The sequence below is a fragment of the Wasmannia auropunctata genome, unplaced genomic scaffold (genome assembly GCF_000956235.1).
Source record: "Wasmannia auropunctata unplaced genomic scaffold, wasmannia.A_1.0 LD335963.1, whole genome shotgun sequence".
Lineage (NCBI taxonomy): Eukaryota > Metazoa > Arthropoda > Insecta > Hymenoptera > Formicidae > Wasmannia > Wasmannia auropunctata.
In genome coordinates this window covers 444,232-463,372 of record NW_012026927.1, presented here as the reverse complement: position 1 = coordinate 463,372, position 19,141 = coordinate 444,232, and the positions used below count along the sequence as shown (strand labels likewise).

Below are 19,141 nucleotides of genomic sequence, written 5' to 3'. Positions count from 1 at the left end.
TGTGCTCTTCCGATCTCCCCCCCCCTAAATATACGAATGTCTACAGTCAATAAAATTACAATGTTATAACATTACGTATACAGACGTTAAAAATTTTGAGTAATATAAAGATATAAACAAAAACATTACATTTATTTGATTTTATTTTGTTTAGAATACCAATTTGAAGCAAAAAGTAATTTTTCGTACATTTATCACCATAAGCGAAATTATATATGTAATGATTTCGATATTTTAATATGTTAACTATTTAAATTTCCTATATTTTACATACTCTTATATTTTGTAAAATAAAACTTCATATTCATAATGAAAAACGGAAGTCTATTCCTAATTTAAATTTTTTGTCATCCTTATGCTTATTATCTTACCTAGCAATTCTAAACATTCCACAAGCATGTTGAAGATATGCAACGAGCATTGTACCTGTCGCTGTTAATACGAAACATCCTACGACCACAGCTGTATTTAAGTGGAAGAATAGTAAGTAGAAGTATCTTTCTTGATTGATAAAATATTCAGTTGTGACCTGCAGGTGATGTGGTCGAGATATATTTACAGATAATATGATATCTGTAAAATCTCGCCATAATTGAGCCACCAAAACAAGAGATACACCAAATAGAAAAGCCGCTAAGCAACATAATAAAATAATAATATAATATATAATTTTCTATATTTTATTTTGAAATTTTTTACATTTATAAGTATATTGCAGTTTATATTATTTTACGTGCAACGCTTGTATTTTAGATAAATAGATAAATAGAAATTTAGATAAATAGAATGATAATCTTTATATACAAATTTACAATTAGTAATTTTTCTTTATTACCTTAAATGACTTAAATTATTTTTATGTTTATTTAGTAAATAAATACACAAGGTTAATTATTTATTATTAAAAATTATAAAATTTTTCGTTCATATTTTACTGCAATGCCAATGTGCCGAATGTTTCACTTACATACAGATCAGTATGACAGATTACCTATTCGATAGATGTGCCATTGACTGTGCCGCCGAAGTCTCTGTTGTGAACGATCTTACGCACCTGCACGAATAGGCAACCTATCATATTGACCTGTAAGAAACACCAGGTACATACATGTACAGAGTATGTCAGTGAAGCGATCACTACTGCTCTACTGCTTCATTGAGCATTGTAGAAAAACATGGTACAGGACTTTTTAACTCAGTTCTTTTTGCAAAAACTAATACTATATAATTGTTGAGCGCTATTTAAGATACATAATCTTATATAATTTTATATCCCTTGAATCTCAAAATAAATATTTTTATAATTTAATAGAAAATATTCGTATTCGTTGATTTGAAATACAAAAAGAAATAAAAACTAAAACATATCTTACTTGCAATAACAGTTGTGTAATGTTTTGCTTTATTTCCATATCTTTCTACAATAGCAATTTCGTTGTTGTCCTTTATGTTATTATAAATATACTGAACTTGTTCCATTAAACATTTTACCTATTCTTCCAATAAATTTTTATACTACTTATTTTAGTATTAAATATTATACATATTTAAATATTAAAAAGTTGATAGGTATAGAATGTTAATAAAATATGTATTATATAAAGTTATTTATTTAAAAAATACAGTAGACAATTAACTTACTGCTTCACTATTAACAAAAAAGGAATTGTATTTAACGATAACAGTGATGAAAGAAAGTACGGGAGATAGAATCTTGATGAGGAGTTCTGCAGAACATTTTGTACTTAAAATTGATGTAAGCTGTAAATAATAAGACTTAAAGAATTAGAGTGAAAAAACGTTCTTATTTTTTACTTTCACATATGCAATGTGAGCAAATCGTAGTCTCTTTATCAAATATGTAAACATGTAATAATTTGAAACAAATTATATAACTTCTATTTCATGTTAATGGTCACGTAATTTAGATATAACAGAAAACAATGTAATAACATTTTATTATATTTATGCACTAATATAGATGCACACTCATAGATCTTTATATAGATTTTTGACATAAATAAAGAATAAGATATTATTGATCAGTTATTATTTACACTTTCAAAATAAACCAAAAAGATTTTTCATATTTTATTGCTAAATTAATATATATTCTATCATACAATTAACATTTTTAAGAAAATTTTAATAACAAATTGATAGGAAAATTTGTAAGTAAAGACTATAGATATAAGACACAGGTATATTAAAAATAAGAAATGCATTTATTATTATAATTAAAATTACTCTACCTGAAATATAATGCAACTTATGAGAATGCTAAATATTAATATTATTTGCAGTCTAATAAATTTTGACTTTTCATAAGGCCATAAACCAATTATTAGCAAAAGAGTTCGGTTGAAACTAAAATATCTATCCACGACATTGATCATCTCTCTGCTAGCACTAAAATTGTTGTGACAGGGGTGAAGTGAACGAAGGTTTACTTATCCCTACCACGTTCAGTTGGCTGAGTAAATATTTTCTCTTCTAGTATTTTTTTAGATATTTTTCAATTTAAGCTATCTTCTGTAATTTAGTCTAACTGTAATGCAATAAATAAAATATCGCTCTTACATTAGAACATAATACTTTGCAATTTAACACTATATCGTTGAAATGTGAGCGCCGATTAAATAATCGATTCAATAGCCCAACGAGAAATTTAACAGATGTTTGTTTCTCATGGAATATGCGAAACTCGTATTCATGCGAAACGTTCTGTAATAGAAGTTGTGCATGCGTACTAGTGGTTCCTATATTCATGTGCTTTATACGTTTTTTTTTGTTCTTTGCTATTTATCTATTAAAGAAAGCTGAAAATTAAAAATATCTTACATAATTAGTAATTATAAATGTATAAATATAATAATTAAAAAATGTAAATATTGATTGTTGTCACATTTAGTTGATAAGATATCGATTGAATATTACTTATATTTTTAATACAAATGTCTATATTTTTAATTAATTCTGTAATTTAGTTTAACTACAATTAAAATATCAGTGAGAAATATTAGTAACAGCATTATATTTGCTATTTACACTTTTAGGAAAGTAATCGCCGGTTACATAATCGATTCAACACCAACAGAAATTTAACAGATGTTTCCTTTTCGTGAGAGAAGTTGTAAAGTGAGAGTTACGCAAACATATTATTTGTTTGTCAGCTTTGAGTGTTCAACCATATGTTTTATTTTAACATGTGTATGTATCCTTGTATGTTACATATAATTTGCTGGGGGAAAAATGTTTCAAAAGTGTCACACGTGGTAGATATTAACAAAATTATGTAGCATTATTCCACATTATATAATTTTCTATTTTCTTATGTATAATATATAGTTGGGTTATGTTATTTTTACGAAGTTAAATAAATGATTTATATGAAACAACGTACTTCATATGACAAATATAAAACAACATACATTTTCAAGACACAATTTAAAATAAAATAATCAAATAATATATGCTATTCAGTGAGTCTAAATTTGAAAAATGTTAAAGTAATAATAATTGAAAAAGAAAAAAAAACACGTAAAATTAAGTTATTATTGCCTAGTTTATTTTATTTTTATCTTAATATATTTAAATATAAAATAACGTACGCGAATTAAATATATATTAGTTAATCTTTTCCTCACATTAAAAGTATTATAAAAGTATTATAAAACCTTTTTCTGCCATCTTTTATTTATGCATTTTTTATGTTACACTTCATTTTTTGAACATAAGATATACATATACATATACATATACATATATATATATATATATATATATATGTATATTGTACACCGTCTTTTCCATCATTATAATACTATTATAATTGATATATTACATTTTTATGATCGCGTTGAATACATAACAGTAAAATAAGATACGGCTGCATTTGCTAGCTGTAACAAATTATGTTTACATTCCGTTAAATTAGATCATCTTTAATAGATATTACAGCATATAAAATATATATTTTTACCGTGGCAAAACATTCTAAAGATGCTATGAACAATCCACCGATACGAAGACCAAAACTCTTATTACCTCTTTGCAGCAGAAACAATATTAGCTTTTGTATAGATAAAGGAGTTGCGTACCATTGAGTTGTATATCTAAAATTGATAACAATATCAAAATTTGAAAAAAATAAGAATACTTGTTTAGAGTTTTATTATCGCACATATATTTATCAAGTGCTATATTAACATTTAAAATTTAATTACGTTATTTTTTAATTTTTGATTAGTCATTATATCTCTTTTCTACTATATAATATAAAATTATGTTACTTACGCAGCGACATATACGTGATTATTATGATCTATAATTTGTTGTCCGACAAGATTAGCTAAGAACATGTATATAACAGAGATTGCCGCAATTATGAGACATGTTAGAAGTTCTTTAGTATCATATTCGGATAATACAATCTGAAAAACCTAGTACATACAAATGTATTAAGATTTTTTTTGAGAGAACTGTAGTATAAACATAATTTGTGACAAAATTCAGTACCAAATTTATCTATTATAAAAATAGTGTTACTTAACATGGCGATAATGCCAAAATTTTCAAATTTGAGTAACTTTTCTGTAAAATTATCTTAATTTTTTATCTAATCTCTATTAATGTTAGTAAAAAGATATTAAAATTATTAATATAAAGCAACATAAAGAAACATACAAATCATTAAACATTTAAATTGGATTTATAAAAAACGAAAGCTAGAAAACTTACTCGAAAAATATTTAGACTTAAACTAAGTACTCCGACTGCTATTAAAAACATAAACGACTTTTCAAATGTCGATATAAGATAGTTGGAAAATCTTTAAAAACAAAAGTATGTTATTATACATATTATACATTTATTATACAATTATATATAGATACGAACGTCATAGCTTTTTGATGAATATCTACGGCTCGGATTATATATTTATAAACCAGAATTTCGTTCTGCATATTAACATTTTTTGATATATAAATATCTATCGCTCTCTGAATACGGTAACTGTAAATAATTTAATTACAAATAGCTAAAAGGTAAAAAATTTAAAAAAATAGGCAACAATTTTAAGGAAATAAGAAAAAAATAAATTCATAGAATAATTCTTAGGCGTGCTCGCGTTATGAATTATTTGGCTAATCCTAGTAAAATATGCTATATGCATGTACAAACATTTGTCGATAAACTTGAATTACTTGAAATATTATGTAAATCCGGATTGCTAAGAATTTTCAATAATATAGATATAAACAAAAATATTACCTACTGTTACCTGATTTTTATTTTACTTAAAATTTTAACTTCGAAATTAAGTTAAGTAGTAATTTTCGATATACGAGTACATATTACATTGCACAGTAAGAAATCATAGATATGAAGATTTTATTGTTTGAATAATTGTTTAAACTTCGAATACTTAGCGTATTCGTAATATATTATATATTTTGTAAGGTAAATCTTTCCATTTGTATCAAAACAAAAATGAGGGAACCAAAAGCTTATTCCTAATTTAATAGTATCCTAATTTAGTAGGTATCTCGATTATTTAAACTATTTTACCAAGCAATTTTAAACATTCCGCAGGTATGTTGCAAATATGCAATAAGCATTGTTCCTGTCGCTGTTAATACTATACAACCTATGCTCATAGATGCATTTATATGGAATAATGGTAAATAGAAATATCTTTCTTGATCGATAAAATATTCCGTTGGGATTATGTCATGTGATCGTGATACGTTTGCAGACAATATGATATTGGTAAAATCCGTCCATAACTGGGCACCCATAAAAAGAAATGTGCTACAGACAACAAGCGCTAAACAACAGTATAAAATGAAAATATAAATATAATTTTCTAACACTTTGAAATTTTACATTGGTATATAACTGTATCACATACTAAAATATTTTATGCGTAAATCTTTTTACAATTTATAATTAGATAATTATATGAAACTCTTTATTAAATAAATTATTTTCTTTTTTATTATTTTTACATTAATTACTTTTAACTCTAGGTACACATACAGGGGTACGACGTACTCCATGATTTTTCATTTTTCTCAAATTTTTAAAATACAATTTTTTTAAACAATTATAATTATTTAAAAATAAAATATTTTTTATTTGACTCCTATTTATTTGTCTTTTTCAGATTCTGGCGTATCAATTTAACATGCGTTGAGCTAAAAAATATGCTTCCAGTTCGAAGAGATAGCGTGTCAAAGTTAAGGAGTTTCATACCCCGCAATATGTAAGAAGGTAACCAAAAATTACCAGTGTGTACCTAGGGTTAAGTTATAATAGTCTGAATATAAAAAATTTATTAAATAATTTTAAATATTATATATAAAAGAATAAAAAGATATCTTACTCATAATCTCAGTCGTATACTGTTTTGCATTATTTCCATATTTTTCTACGATGGCAATTTCATTATTGTCTCTTAAATCATCATATGTATGCTGAATTTGTTCCATTAAATATTTTACCTGTCTTTTCAATAAGTTTTTATGCGATTTGTTCTTAATAAAATTTAAAGGAGGGAGAGGGGAGGAGGAGAGAAGAGAGAAAATTGATATTATATATATATATATATATATAATATACTTAATTTTATAAAATTTATTTAAATAATTATATGAAATAATATATAAAATTATTTTAATAAATCTAGTAGATAATCAAGTTACCGCTTCATTATTAACATAAAAGGCATTGAATTTTATGACAAAGCCGCAGAAAATAATTGAGATAGAAAAAATCCTGATGATAAAATCGACAGAATAATTTGAAGTAACAATTGTTGTAAGCTATAAAAAATATTTTTTATATAAAAAACAGTATAAAAGACCGTTGTTATTTTTGGTATTGTAAATCATTTTAAGTTATAACTTTATAACAATTTTAAATAAAATTTATACTTATATAAATTTTTACTTTGTGTAATTGCAATTATATTGTAATTATATATATAATGTTAATTATATATATAATATAAGAAAACAACATAACATGTTATCATATGCACGCACGCATGAATTAATAAACATGTATGCATACTTGCAAAAATAGATTTTTACATATAAAGAATAAAATCCCAATTTTGCATTGAACATATTTTTTATACTTAATTGCTCAACTGACATATTACAACTTAAATCGCGTTTTTAAGGAAATATCAGTTTTAAATTAGTAAAAAAATTTACAATTATAATTCCATAAATCTAAGAGAATACATATAGCTAGAATATATATAACTAGAATTAAAATCGGCATACCTGAAATATAATAAAAGTTATAAGAATGCTAAAGATGCAGATTATTTGCAGTCCAGCAAATTTTGATTTTTCATAAGGCCACAAACCAATTATCAACAAGAGAGTTCGATTAAGACTGAAATACTTATCCACGACATTGATCATGTCTCTGATATAGCACTCAAACGTGTTTAGCAGGATTAAAGCAAATAAAGACGCGCTTATCCCTACCATTCAGTTGATTAAATATTTCTAACGTTTTTTTCTTTTAATACAAAATTTTATTCTACAATTTAAGTTAATTTCAATAATTCAGCCTAATTCGCTGAATTTTTAAGCCAATGGAAATACTGCGAAATAAACAGTAGAATAACAAATAATGAGGGGGAAAAAGAACCAAACAGAGTAGAATATTATTGTAATATCGGGACCCTTGCAATTTAACATTATTTCTTTAAAATACTGTCGTCATTTAAGTGATCGATTCAACGCCGAAGAAGTTTAACAGATGTGCTTTTCTCGTAGAATAATATACACAAGGAAAACTAATGGGCGCGAAGCTGGCGCAAGCGCTGTCGTTGTTTTTCAGCGATGCGTATTCTCGCTGCTTCACTCTGAAATGTGCTCTTGTAAGTCATACTTGGTCTTTCAAGATCACGATTGACTTTAAAATAGTAAATTGATTCTATCTTCTAAGTTATTTATTAAGAACATAAATTTATACTTTTGTGTGATTTTTTAGTATTCTTTATGAAAAAGAAGATATCTAATTGAAATATAAGAATATATGACTGACAATGACACAAAGGAGGAAAAGTTTTTACTATTTGAACATAACAAAATTGTACGTATAATATCATACATTTCTTTTAATTTAATTTTATTAGTATTTTCTAAACTTTTCTTGTATAAACTACTGTTCATATTATGTGGGAAAATTTTTCTTTATTAATTATACATGCGAGGTACAAAATAGAATCTACAGACAGATTACATTAATTTTTATTGAACAACGAGGAGAAATCTATTTTATGATATTTATATATAATATAAAATTAAGATATAAATAAATGATGAGTCTTTATTAAAATTAAAATTGAAGGCATGTCGAGACTGAAGATCAATATGGGATCACAACTTAATACAGCTTATTTTATAATTAGCTATATTACGATAATTAAACGTTAATTATATCCGGGACAACATTGCAAATAAAACACATTGCTTTGCGATTTTGTACGCAAAAATAGTATTGCAGCTTTGTTTGTTTGAAATAAAAATAAATATTAATTAATTTTCTTCGCAAATAAAAAATATTATAGACGGTTCATGACACATTTGCATTTGACGTTGACGCGTCATTTTTCGCCGTGTTCGAGTTTTCGTCTTCGGTATTCTTGGTATTGCTAGCGGATGATGATTCAGGTATCTACAAAAGAAATAAAAACACACATTGGAAAATCGCAACGACAATTCATCTACAATTATTACGTACTTTTGCCTGACGAGGTAGATTGGGCAGGATGGATGGTAGCCTATAGCTAGGTAAAACATCTGGCATAGGTGGGGGAACTGGCGGTTCACCGTAAGTATTATGAAGCTCCTCCAATCTTGTGCAGAGAGCGGTGCCACGTTTGCTCGTAGCGTTCATTTTTTTCATAAGCCAATCAGCCTGTTCCTCCAAACGTTTCAGTCGATCGGCCCGTGTCGCCAAAACTTCCTCCGGAGTTCGGGATTTAGTCGGAGTGGTTTCCTTTTGCGATCCTACCGCGCTTTCTCGCAGCTCGTCTCTAGACGATGTAGACGAAGCCATTGGGCTTGTGTCGGCCATAGGAAATTCTCGGACCGTGTCCAAACTCGAAGAGGAATCCACAGAGATACTGTCGGAATCTGCGACGTTGTCTATTAATTTGGAAGATCGTTGATCCCTGCTCTCTATCTCTTCTTGACTCGATACCGTCGACGAGGAAGAACAAACGGTTGATGAGGAGGTGATACAGCTATCCGTAAAGTTTTCCAATTCTGTCACGGTCGTACCAAACACTGGAGCAAGAAAACGATTAGACGGGCCCACAATCAAGGGATTGCTGAACTGTACGCTTTTCATTGACGAGGGCGGTGCAGTAGATGCAGGAAGGGGTCCGATGGCAAAGACAGACATCGTGCTGGTTGTATTCGCAAAAGTAGCGATGGGGGTATGAGAAACGGGCGATAATGGAGTACTTTCGGATTTTATTATCTCACCGTCCGCGTCGTCGTCTTCACGCTGTCTTGAATTTCTGTGAGTCGCAGTTGACGACGATTCAGACGATTCGCCATTATCCACCGCTGAAGGTAGATCGATACTTGTAGCTGTTCGTTTTAGAGTCTTCACAACGGATGAATACTGAGATTCGATGGTCGAAGATTGCGGATTTTCGTCGCTAAAATCAATTCTAGAAGTTGCCGTTCGAGCGATCTTCATATCACCGTTGGTTTCAGGGATCGGATTGCCGCACGGATCCTCGAAAGATGTTGCCATATTCTCCCGTAAAGCCGGAACATTGTCGTCTGATTCTCGATTGTCAATTTTTATAAGATTTTGTATAACATTGGTCAGAGCTTGATCCAAAGGATCCAGAATCTCCTGCGTGCCTTCCATAGCGTGCTATTCAAAATTATATTAATTAAACCATACAAATTTATATTTTAAATATGATTTGCTAAATATGACTTTCACTTACATCAACTTCCGTCATGTTAATAAGTTCTGGATCAATATGCGCGATTTCTGACTCATCCAACTCCGTTTCGGTCTCCGGAGTCGGCGTGCGTTGCTCCAAAGTCACCGAGGATCCAGTCTTCGATTCTGACAGCTCAGTATCTGTCGGCTGTTCGGATTCTGTGTCCGGCGTCGGCGCTCTAGGACTCTCCTGTATTAGTTCAAGCAACATTTTAAAATAATAATAAAAATTATACAAACATTTGTATAAATAATTATTATAAACCTTTCGTGTCCGTCTGCGCGGACCGTGTCTGATTCGTCCTTCAATCGCTTCTTCTTCTTCGTCAGTATCACCTCTCTCATCGCTGAAACCGCTTTCGGCGCTACTTCCAAAAAAAAAAACACACACATATATATATAAAATAATAGAACATATGTACATATATAATATATATGTGTATATAATATATATGTGTATATAATATATATGTGTATATAAAAATAAAATATATATATATAAATTTGAAATATCTCCAAGTAAGAAAATCTCTCGTTATTTAGAGGTATTTCAGTATTGAATTAAAATAGTGACAACGAAATTGTGAATACAAAACCTATTGAAAGAATCGTGAGCAGCTAAAGCTTTTCGTGCAGCAAACTCGCGACGCAGATTTCTCCATTCCCGTTCGGTGTTCGTGTTTTTTTGTCTAGCCGATTCCCATTTCTCTCTGCAGTATTCCAACTCCTGCTTCAACTCTTGCAACATTTTTCTCTTCTCCTGCAGCTCGTATCTTAATATCTCCTCGTGCGTGTGCAACTGCTGATGCTGCGCCTGCATCCGGCCGACGACATTCCATGTTTTGGCCAATTCGACCGACACCATGGAAAGTCTCTTCTCCTAAAAATATTGAAATGATAAATTGCGTATTACTTTATATTATATCGCACATAAAAGCTTATTGTTAGAAAATCATTTACCTGTTCGCCTAATTTACTTTCTAAATGAGTGTTCAGCTGCTTCATGCGGTTCATCTCCTTCTCCAAATGCTTCTTCTCCAGAATTAATTCCTTCAAACGAATGTACGTTTTGCTCACGGATATTACTAGTCTTGGGCCGGCCGGAGTGTCCACAGACTTGTAACAACTGTTCGGGTCCGAACAGGACGCAACGGAAACGCTCGGAGAGGTCACCGCGTGACAACTAAGTAGTTCCAATAAAACGCGCCACACCTACAACACAATTTCACAATTAGTTCGACGAAGTCAATTCATGTATTAAGCTCTTTAAACGAAAGCACGTAATCGTATAATCGTTAGTATTATTGTGACGCAACATTTAAATTAACATTTGAAAATACGTCGAAATTAAATAATTATTATTTTAACCTTAGGTAAATTATGGGCGATATCTTCCTCTTGGAGATCATCTTCCTTTCTATCAATTTCACCAACATTATCTGCACTATTCTCTTCGCTCGCGTGTTTCTGAGTTGCTTTACCGCCTTCGACCTGCTCAATCAAATCTAAAAGAAGTTTAGGAAGAGCCGCTGCTTCGGTGCTCTCTTCCCTGGCTATGTCACTTATAAGATCGTGATTCTCCTACAGTTAAAATTAATTATTATCAAAATTATATTAATTAGCTCGTGTTTAAATAACAAGTAAGAAATTTTGACTCGGCCAAAGAACGAGCAAGGTGTGATGTGACCTGAAATCACAAGAACATGATATAAAAATTATTAAATTTTCTTCAAATTTTCATATCATGTTCTTGTGATTTCATGTCATATCACACCTTGCTCGATCCTTGACCGAGTCAAAATTTCTTACTTGTTAATTATTATCGTTGTTTCTTTCATTTATATATTCTCTTTCACAAAATTTATCGTCAAATTGATAAAATAAATGTTACAATATTAATTATTTTTTTAAGTTATAAATTATAAATAATCAGCAAGTACCTGCAGCAACTGAGTCAACCGATCAAGATCCATGTCCGCAGAGGAAGCTCCAAGGAGCATCTGCGTGAATAATCCATTAATGAGAGACATCTGATTTTGAAGATCTCTGCAATCCGCCTTGGTTAATCCCAATTGCGATTCCAAGTTTGTGATTTCCGAGTCTTGAGCGTCGACCTGGTGCGTGTAACATAACATGAGAATTTCAAACTCAAACAAACAAGTTGAAATAAATGAAACGGTAACATCTGGATACCTTGTCCTCGGCTTTTTTAAGCTCCTCCTCTAAGTTCTCCGATTTCTTTAAAGCGTAGTCTAGCTTCTGCTTTACATCCGTCAGCTCCCTGGTCGCGGAATCTTTCAACTCGGTCAAGACCCTCAGTCTCTCGTTGTAGAGACCTTTCAGCGCGTTTATATTCTCCAACTGTCGGTCGCACTCGACTCCTGCGTCATCTTGAATTTCCAGGAAACTCCTGTCGCCCAGTCTGACCAGCAGTTGAGCCAGATAATTCTTCAGCTCATTAGTCTGACGTTCTCGCGCAACGAGAGACACGCGTGCCTTGTCGGCCACTTCCGCCAAACAGCGAATGCGTTGTCGATGACGCTCTGAATCGGTCTCCAGGTGGTAACGAAGGTCGTCCACCTTCTCGATTTGGTATCGCACGCTATTTCTCAGCTCGTCGGATACCTGAAACAAGCCTGTATTTGTAAACTCATTTATTTCAATTGTAAAGCGAATTAAAATGTGCGGCGAACACAATACCTTTAGGATACGCGTTAGTCGTTGCGCTTCCGCGCATTTCAACGCTTTCTCGCTTTCATCCGTGTGCTCGCGCTCTTGTTTCTTTATCGTAGCCTTCACGAAACCATCGCTCGCGAGATCGAGATCATGCGGATTGCTACAGGCGGAACGCAACTCAGCCAACAAGCTCGACGTTTCGGAATGAGCTTCCTTCTCAGCATCCAATTCTCTCCTAAGTCTTTCCATCTCGGACGAGACCGCCGCGATAGCTCTATGTCTAGCTTCCCTCTTCAGGGTTAATTCCTTTCTAAATTCGTCCATACTCGAAGCGGCACAATTTGGATTCGATGTACTTTCCGGTACGTCGTCTAGTGAATCGACGATACCTATAGCATATAAACATGCGATTTTATTTTGCAAGTTAAAAGAACAATATAATGGAAAATAGAGATAATATAAAATATACCAATATCTTCTCTCAAAGCAACATCGTTTTCGTTCCTTCTTTCAGTCTTCATAGTCTCCTTCAGTCTTTGAATCTCCTGCAAAGCGTCTTCAAGAGCCTTAATCTGCTTCTTTTTGTCCGAAAGTTCTTCGGACAGTTGTGCCTGCAATTCTGTTATCTTTCGGTTTTCCACATTCTTGATCTGTTCAATCTCGAGCAATGATTTTTGCAGGTTCTGTTCCAAAATTGAAATTCTCGCGTGGGCAGTGTCTTTTTCCGATTGAAAGATATCGATCTCTCTCAGCAATCTTTCGATTTCTTTCTTAGCGCAGTCTAAGTGCTTCGTCAGTTCGTCGTATTGTTGTCTGCGTTCGTGCAAATTAGCCTCTACCGTTGTATATCGCGTTCTCAGTTCCTAAATAAAAAAAAAGATAAATTTATTATCTTTTTATTGTATTAAAATTATTAGATTACTATAGAATATTTAAATGTCGACGCTAAACCGAGCTTAGCGAGAAATCATAGCAAATACATGATCAAGACTCTTGTTTTTTTCTGCAACCCCCTCTAAAATTAAAAATCTTAGAAACACTGCCGTACCTCGTAATCTACGTCTAATTTTTTTACTAAATTTTTCTGATCCGTCAAACTGCACAGCAATCTTTCGTTCGCACTCTGAAATTCCAGTCGATCCGCTTTTAATCTCTCCACTTCTTCCGATAATCTGAATATTTCTTCCTTCGCTGGACTTCTCGTCGGATCTTGTTCGTCATCTCTCAATCTTGCGCGTTTTCTGCGCACTTTATCTAAATCTACGTTCACGGAACATGAGTTTTCGTCTAACGTAGGAATATTCGTCTCGGAATCATCGGAATAAGCGCCACAGCATACGTGAACATTCGTATCTTTGCTGGTCGTGCCTCGATCATCACCATAATCATCAGATACTTCACCGATGGCATCTGTCACGATGTCACTCGTTCGTTGGTCCGACGATTCACAACGCGATTCCGCGGATCTGGAACGGGAATTCTCGTTTCTCGGGTCTCGTGTCTTCGGCGAATTCTCCGATATTTCCGCTCTGGAGCGCGGTTTGCTGTCTTCTTGCGAGCATCGTTGTTTCCGCTGTTCAAAAGAACTCGCCGCCAGCAATTTTTCTAGTCGAAGAACACGCTGCTCCAATCTCTGCATATCTTCATTTTCAATGTTTTCATCCTGCAGCCTTTTCCGAGGAACGTCCTCGCATATCTCCAGATTCTCTGCCGTAATCTCTTGCTTCCGATTCTCTCGATCCTTCGACAACTCTAAATATAACGCTTCCATACGCGTTAGCGTTGCACTGTGCGCACTGGCTAATTGATGATTGGCCATGGCCAGCTGCGAGATGATTCGCGAAAGCTCGACGATTTCATTATTCTGTTGACACATTGGGTGATTGTGACCATCGGCCGACTGCCAACCTGTCATTTGCGTGGCACACGTTAACTGCAATGTAAATAAGCAGTTTGTAATTTCGGATTCTAATTCGTTCTAAATTTAAGAATACGCAAATTATTAAATGTCCCAAAAAATATCGTTTTTTTTTTTTTATAAAACTCGACCGATCAAGATAATGAATTTTAAGAATTTAATTGCACGACACAAACAAGAATTTAATTGCATCACGAACAATGAATCACGCCATTTCAAACAAAGAAGATAAATGAAACAAAGGAAATTTCTGTTTTTTTTTCTTTCTCTTCGTAAAGATTTTCTCTTGCGAAAAGTGAACACGCGATTAAAAAGTATTTCACGCAAGCTTACGTTAACGAAAGAAAATTTCAACGGCGCTTTCGAAAGATAATCGTCCGCCCTCGACGATTCGCAATAGTATACTGGCACAAGACACAACGTTTCCCGCGAAACTGACTATGAATAAGCACGTGATTCGCGACCGGTGACTGTGGAGACGGCTTTTTGACTGTGAGTCAGCATGTTCTCTCGAAAACACGGATTGGAGAAGAGCCAGCTTGTCGCGACTGACAGAGGAACCGGCTTCCACGCGCCGCGGACAAAACTGCGCGATTTTTCCCCGAAAAGTCGCAAGTGCAACTCGACGATGGCAATGCCCGAGTTTTAATTTAGCTGCAATCGCACGTGTCCCGTACAAGCAGACTGTTCAACACGATGACAGTCGAGACAAATAATACAATCGGTAGCATTTATATGTATATCTCGATGTCGCTCGCGGAAAATTATAGTCGCCAAGTTCGTCGTTTGCCGGTGAAATGACGTGAAACGTTGAGCTAAAAATATAATATAATATAATAAACTAAAAACAGAGTGAGGTAAAGAGAAAGAAGAAACGGACTCTTTACCAGAGTTTCGCGTTTGGAAGGCAGCATATTCGATAGGCTGGGTGCCATTGGCCTCTGATTCCAGAATTCATCAGTTCTCAAGGTCGCGTAGGGGCTCGGACCCTGTGTGCCAAAGTAGCAAATAAATTCAATATTTGTCTCTCTTTCTCTCTGCCTCTCTCTCTCTCTCTCTCTCTCTCTTCAAATTATATTTAGTCAGCAACGTACTTGCGATCGTGGCTGATCCTTCCTCTTGTAGACGCTCGTTCCGACATACGTTCTTTGTCTTTCGTCGTTCGTAGAGCCAGCATCTTCCGGATACGAAGATGTTTCTGCCTCTCGTTCGCTCGCAGAGATCAAAGCCGGCGGGCCACTACTACTACTTGATGCTCCCATTATTTCACTTTTTCACTAATTAAGATGAAAAGTATATAGATTTTTCGATTTCTTTTTTTTTGTAAATAATTATGCTTAATATCTTATTTGTTAACACAATGTACTCATTTTCCAAGGAGTACAATAGATAAAATAGATGATCACTCCTAATGCGAATAATGTAATATAATGTAATATACATATAATCTTACGATCTCTATATTGTGTCTTCAAATTTAAATTTGGATTTTGAGTACATAAAAAAATAATTCTTTGAAATTGTAATTTAACGTACGAGATATTTTTAAATCGCACCTATCAATACGTAGATGTATAGTTGCAAGAAGAAAAAGTTTGGATCGTGTCAGCTTTTATTTTTAGAAACTAGTTCGATCCTAAATTGTACCCCAACTCTCTCTGAAGACTAAGTAGGGTAAAAAAACTAGATTAGTAAAAATAGAAACATAGTCGATTTAATTGATGCGATAACAAATAACTATTTGATGAAGGTAAATGTAATAGTTTGCAATGCGATTAGTTTGTACATGTAATAAGAAAGATTTGCGTAAATAAAACTTCGATATATTGAATAACATAAAGGTTACTGTCGTTTAACAATGAAAATCTGTATTCCGTTTTACGGAGATGGCAGCCGCACAGATGAGTGTTTTCGGGGAATACAACGAATCCAAGTAAAAGTCGCTCACCAATGGTCAATTGAGTAATCGTGAAATTCGTGGCTTCGGTTTCTCCGAGGGTCAACGACGACTCTGTCTGACTACTGTCGTCGTTGCTAGCGGGCACCGACTCGCATCTCTAAAAATACCATTTCGAAAGACCGCCTGCGCAAAGCCGACGATACGTCTTCACGTCGAATTCGTGCGCAGAAGCGTTACTGCAGACTTCCGCGCGTATTTCACGTCCTAGGAAGCCATTCATCGGGTTCCCTCCGTCACAAGAAAACAAATTCACGTCAAGAAAGATTTTCCGATAAATATCCGATGGATATTACGTAGTTTCAATTTCATATCGTTGTAACGGAGGATGTTTTACGTAACAAGAACTCTTGAATCTCAGTCAAAGAATTCTTCAAAAACTTTTATTTTAACAAAATATTTAAAAAAAGTTTTAAAAATTCACTTAAAAAGTAAGTAATATTCAATAAACTGAATAAAAATATCTAATTAATACAGATAAAAATAATCTTATTATTTAATTATTGTCAGTAATGAAATGACTGTGAAGATAGTGATCTCTCGCAACGTGAATTATTGTCGTCACAAGTTCTACCTTGAGGTACAGCACTCACAGTTAATAGAATAAACAACTATTTTAAGGTGCTTTCAAGCCTTCGGACAGTAAATGCACTCAGGAAAACGTAAACGCCCTAACAATAGCACCGCACGTATTCTATATTTAGGTAGTTTTTCGAACTGTTTGTCGTTATCGCCGCACCCGGTCCAATAGGAAAATCGACTCATTCTTCCTTGTTTTTTATCTACAACATTGTACACTTAATTAATAAATAATTAAAAGCGCTTAGTCAAGTTATTTTTATTTTGTTCTTCGTCTATACATATTATGTACTTCGTCTTTAAGAAAATCGAAATATAGTCTCAATTAAACTACATAAGTTTCCAAAAATAAAAGCTGACACAACCCCTAAACTTTTTCTTGTGGCTCTACATCTGTTAATATTTAATTTTGACAATTTTAAAATAAAATATAAGTTCCACTCGATATTGAGAAAATAATGGGCAACTTTAATTTAAAATATTTATAATAAAATAAATATTAATCTTACCTTTATTATGAATTTTTTTCAAATAAAAGAAGTTACTTTAAACTAAATAAAATCTGCAATAAATAATAAATATAGAAATAATGTGTAACGGAGCGAATAATATCCAAGGCAATTTAATTAATTTATATCCAAGCCAATTAAATTATATCCAAGCCAATTAAATTTATTTAAAACGATGAAGGTGAATGTGTGGAAATAAATGGCCTCGCTGGCAAAATGATCAACTGCAGATAAAGTAATGCTCTATAACGTCTATCGTGCTTGGATATATCGTTCCTGTAGATAAAAGACGGCTTACTATTTTGCATTGTTAAATTATATCCAGAGGACTTTCGCTAAAAAAATGTTTGATATTTTATCGATAAATTATAGATTCCAACACACCTTAAGTTACACCGAAAAGTAAAACTATATCTACAGGATGTGAAAGGGTTGTTAAAAATAATGTTGTCCTGACATCTCTTGTTCCTATTGTACAGATAGGAAGAAAAACGCCCAGCAATCTAAACTTAGATGTGTCCGAGCTTCTTTCTTAACATTCATGTGATATGACTATTGATTATATTTGAAAAACGCGGCAATGTTTTCTCTGGAACAGTTTCGTGATTTGAGATATGTTTGCCATATGTCAAAAACATCAAATAAGACAAATAATAAGTTTATTAATAATATATTAATATTATAATTATTAATTATTTAAATATAATTTATTAATATTTGCTTATCCAACAAGTTTTTTTATATAAAAATTTTAAATATATATGAATTATATATAAAATGTGTATCCGCATAAATTGTCTTATTTTTGTGTAATTTTGATTCATATATGGGTATATATTTATTACTTTATCTTGTAATCTCTTTGACATTATTGGCATATGTTAAACCATATGTCAAATTGCGAAACTGCTTCAGGAAACATTATTATCGTTTCCCACGTGAATAATCCACAATTGGAAACACATACGGACGAATATTTAGAAATAAACACAAATTTTGAATATACCTCGATACATCTGCGAGTTTAGCTGGCAGGCATTTCTGTCCCCCCGCATGTGTATATTTCAAGTCATGAAAATAAAATAAATGAGAAATTCATCAGAAAATTCATAAGGTTTAATAATAAATTCATAGGTTCATAGGTTTAAAATAAAATAAATGAGAAATTCATCAGAAAATTCATAAGGTTTAATAATAAATTTCAAACGACAAACGTGGAACTTTCGCGGATAGTTTAAATCGCGAGTCATATTATACGAATGGCATATTATTTTGCACCTGGAGCTAAACCACCTCCATGATTATAACATGCTTATAGTGTTGCATTACAATTGTAATCCAAGCGCTTTGTTGTGGCATACATCTTATCCTCTAATATTCCTGAAACATTTATAATGTCTAGATACGCCGCGTTCGACCCGCCGGAATTGCTCAACTCCAGGTGCGAATGCACATACACGCGGGGCATACACTGCTCCAACGTGTGCTCCAATGTGTGGAGGAGCG

The 19,141-nt window shown here is 32.5% G+C and overlaps 4 protein-coding genes across 8 annotated transcripts in view; all 4 read right to left on the bottom strand.

Annotated features, from left to right (window-relative positions):
• Positions 1 to 2,392, bottom strand: part of LOC105455026 — a 2,996-nt gene extending 604 nt beyond the window's left edge. Inside the window, exons 1-4 of the mRNA XM_011698064.1 lie at positions 2,253 to 2,392; positions 1,642 to 1,761; positions 1,374 to 1,491; positions 372 to 633 (exon numbers count right to left, since the gene is read on the bottom strand). Of these exons, the coding sequence (XP_011696366.1) occupies positions 372 to 633; positions 1,374 to 1,479 (368 nt within the window). The 5' untranslated portion in view covers positions 1,480 to 1,491; positions 1,642 to 1,761; positions 2,253 to 2,392. The remainder of the gene's footprint in view (positions 1 to 371; positions 634 to 1,373; positions 1,492 to 1,641; positions 1,762 to 2,252) is intronic.
• Positions 2,393 to 3,848: 1,456 nt separating this feature from the next.
• LOC105455025 lies at positions 3,849 to 4,361 on the bottom strand. Its single transcript, XM_011698063.1, has 3 exons — positions 4,297 to 4,361; positions 3,983 to 4,115; positions 3,849 to 3,902 (listed from the first exon to the last, which is right to left on the bottom strand). Exons 1-3 carry the CDS (start codon positions 4,359 to 4,361, stop codon positions 3,849 to 3,851), a joined length of 252 nt encoding a protein of 83 aa, XP_011696365.1.
• A 240-nt stretch (positions 4,362 to 4,601) lies between these two features.
• On the bottom strand, positions 4,602 to 5,801 carry LOC105455024. Its single transcript, XM_011698061.1, has 4 exons — positions 5,572 to 5,801; positions 4,900 to 5,016; positions 4,741 to 4,831; positions 4,602 to 4,625 (listed from the first exon to the last, which is right to left on the bottom strand). Exons 1-4 carry the CDS (start codon positions 5,799 to 5,801, stop codon positions 4,602 to 4,604), a joined length of 462 nt encoding a protein of 153 aa, XP_011696363.1.
• Positions 5,802 to 8,199: 2,398 nt separating this feature from the next.
• On the bottom strand, positions 8,200 to 16,643 carry LOC105455023 (nucleoprotein TPR). 5 transcript variants are annotated; one of them, XM_011698057.1, is made up of 16 exons: positions 16,539 to 16,643; positions 16,147 to 16,255; positions 15,685 to 15,867; positions 15,478 to 15,579; positions 13,721 to 14,605; positions 13,142 to 13,535; positions 12,697 to 13,061; positions 12,190 to 12,621; positions 11,937 to 12,110; positions 11,365 to 11,577; positions 10,957 to 11,208; positions 10,593 to 10,876; positions 10,262 to 10,361; positions 9,998 to 10,186; positions 8,770 to 9,921; positions 8,200 to 8,703 (listed from the first exon to the last, which is right to left on the bottom strand). In XM_011698057.1, exons 3-16 carry the CDS (start codon positions 15,850 to 15,852, stop codon positions 8,602 to 8,604), a joined length of 4,812 nt encoding a protein of 1,603 aa, XP_011696359.1. In that variant the 5' UTR covers positions 15,853 to 15,867; positions 16,147 to 16,255; positions 16,539 to 16,643; the 3' UTR covers positions 8,200 to 8,601. The 5 variants fall into 5 exon arrangements, with proteins under 5 accessions (XP_011696359.1, XP_011696361.1, XP_011696358.1 ...); XM_011698059.1 differs by lacking the exon at positions 16,147 to 16,255 and having other exon boundaries at positions 8,770 to 9,317; positions 9,519 to 9,921; XM_011698056.1 differs by lacking the exon at positions 16,147 to 16,255.
• Between the last annotated feature and the right edge of the window lie 2,498 nt (positions 16,644 to 19,141).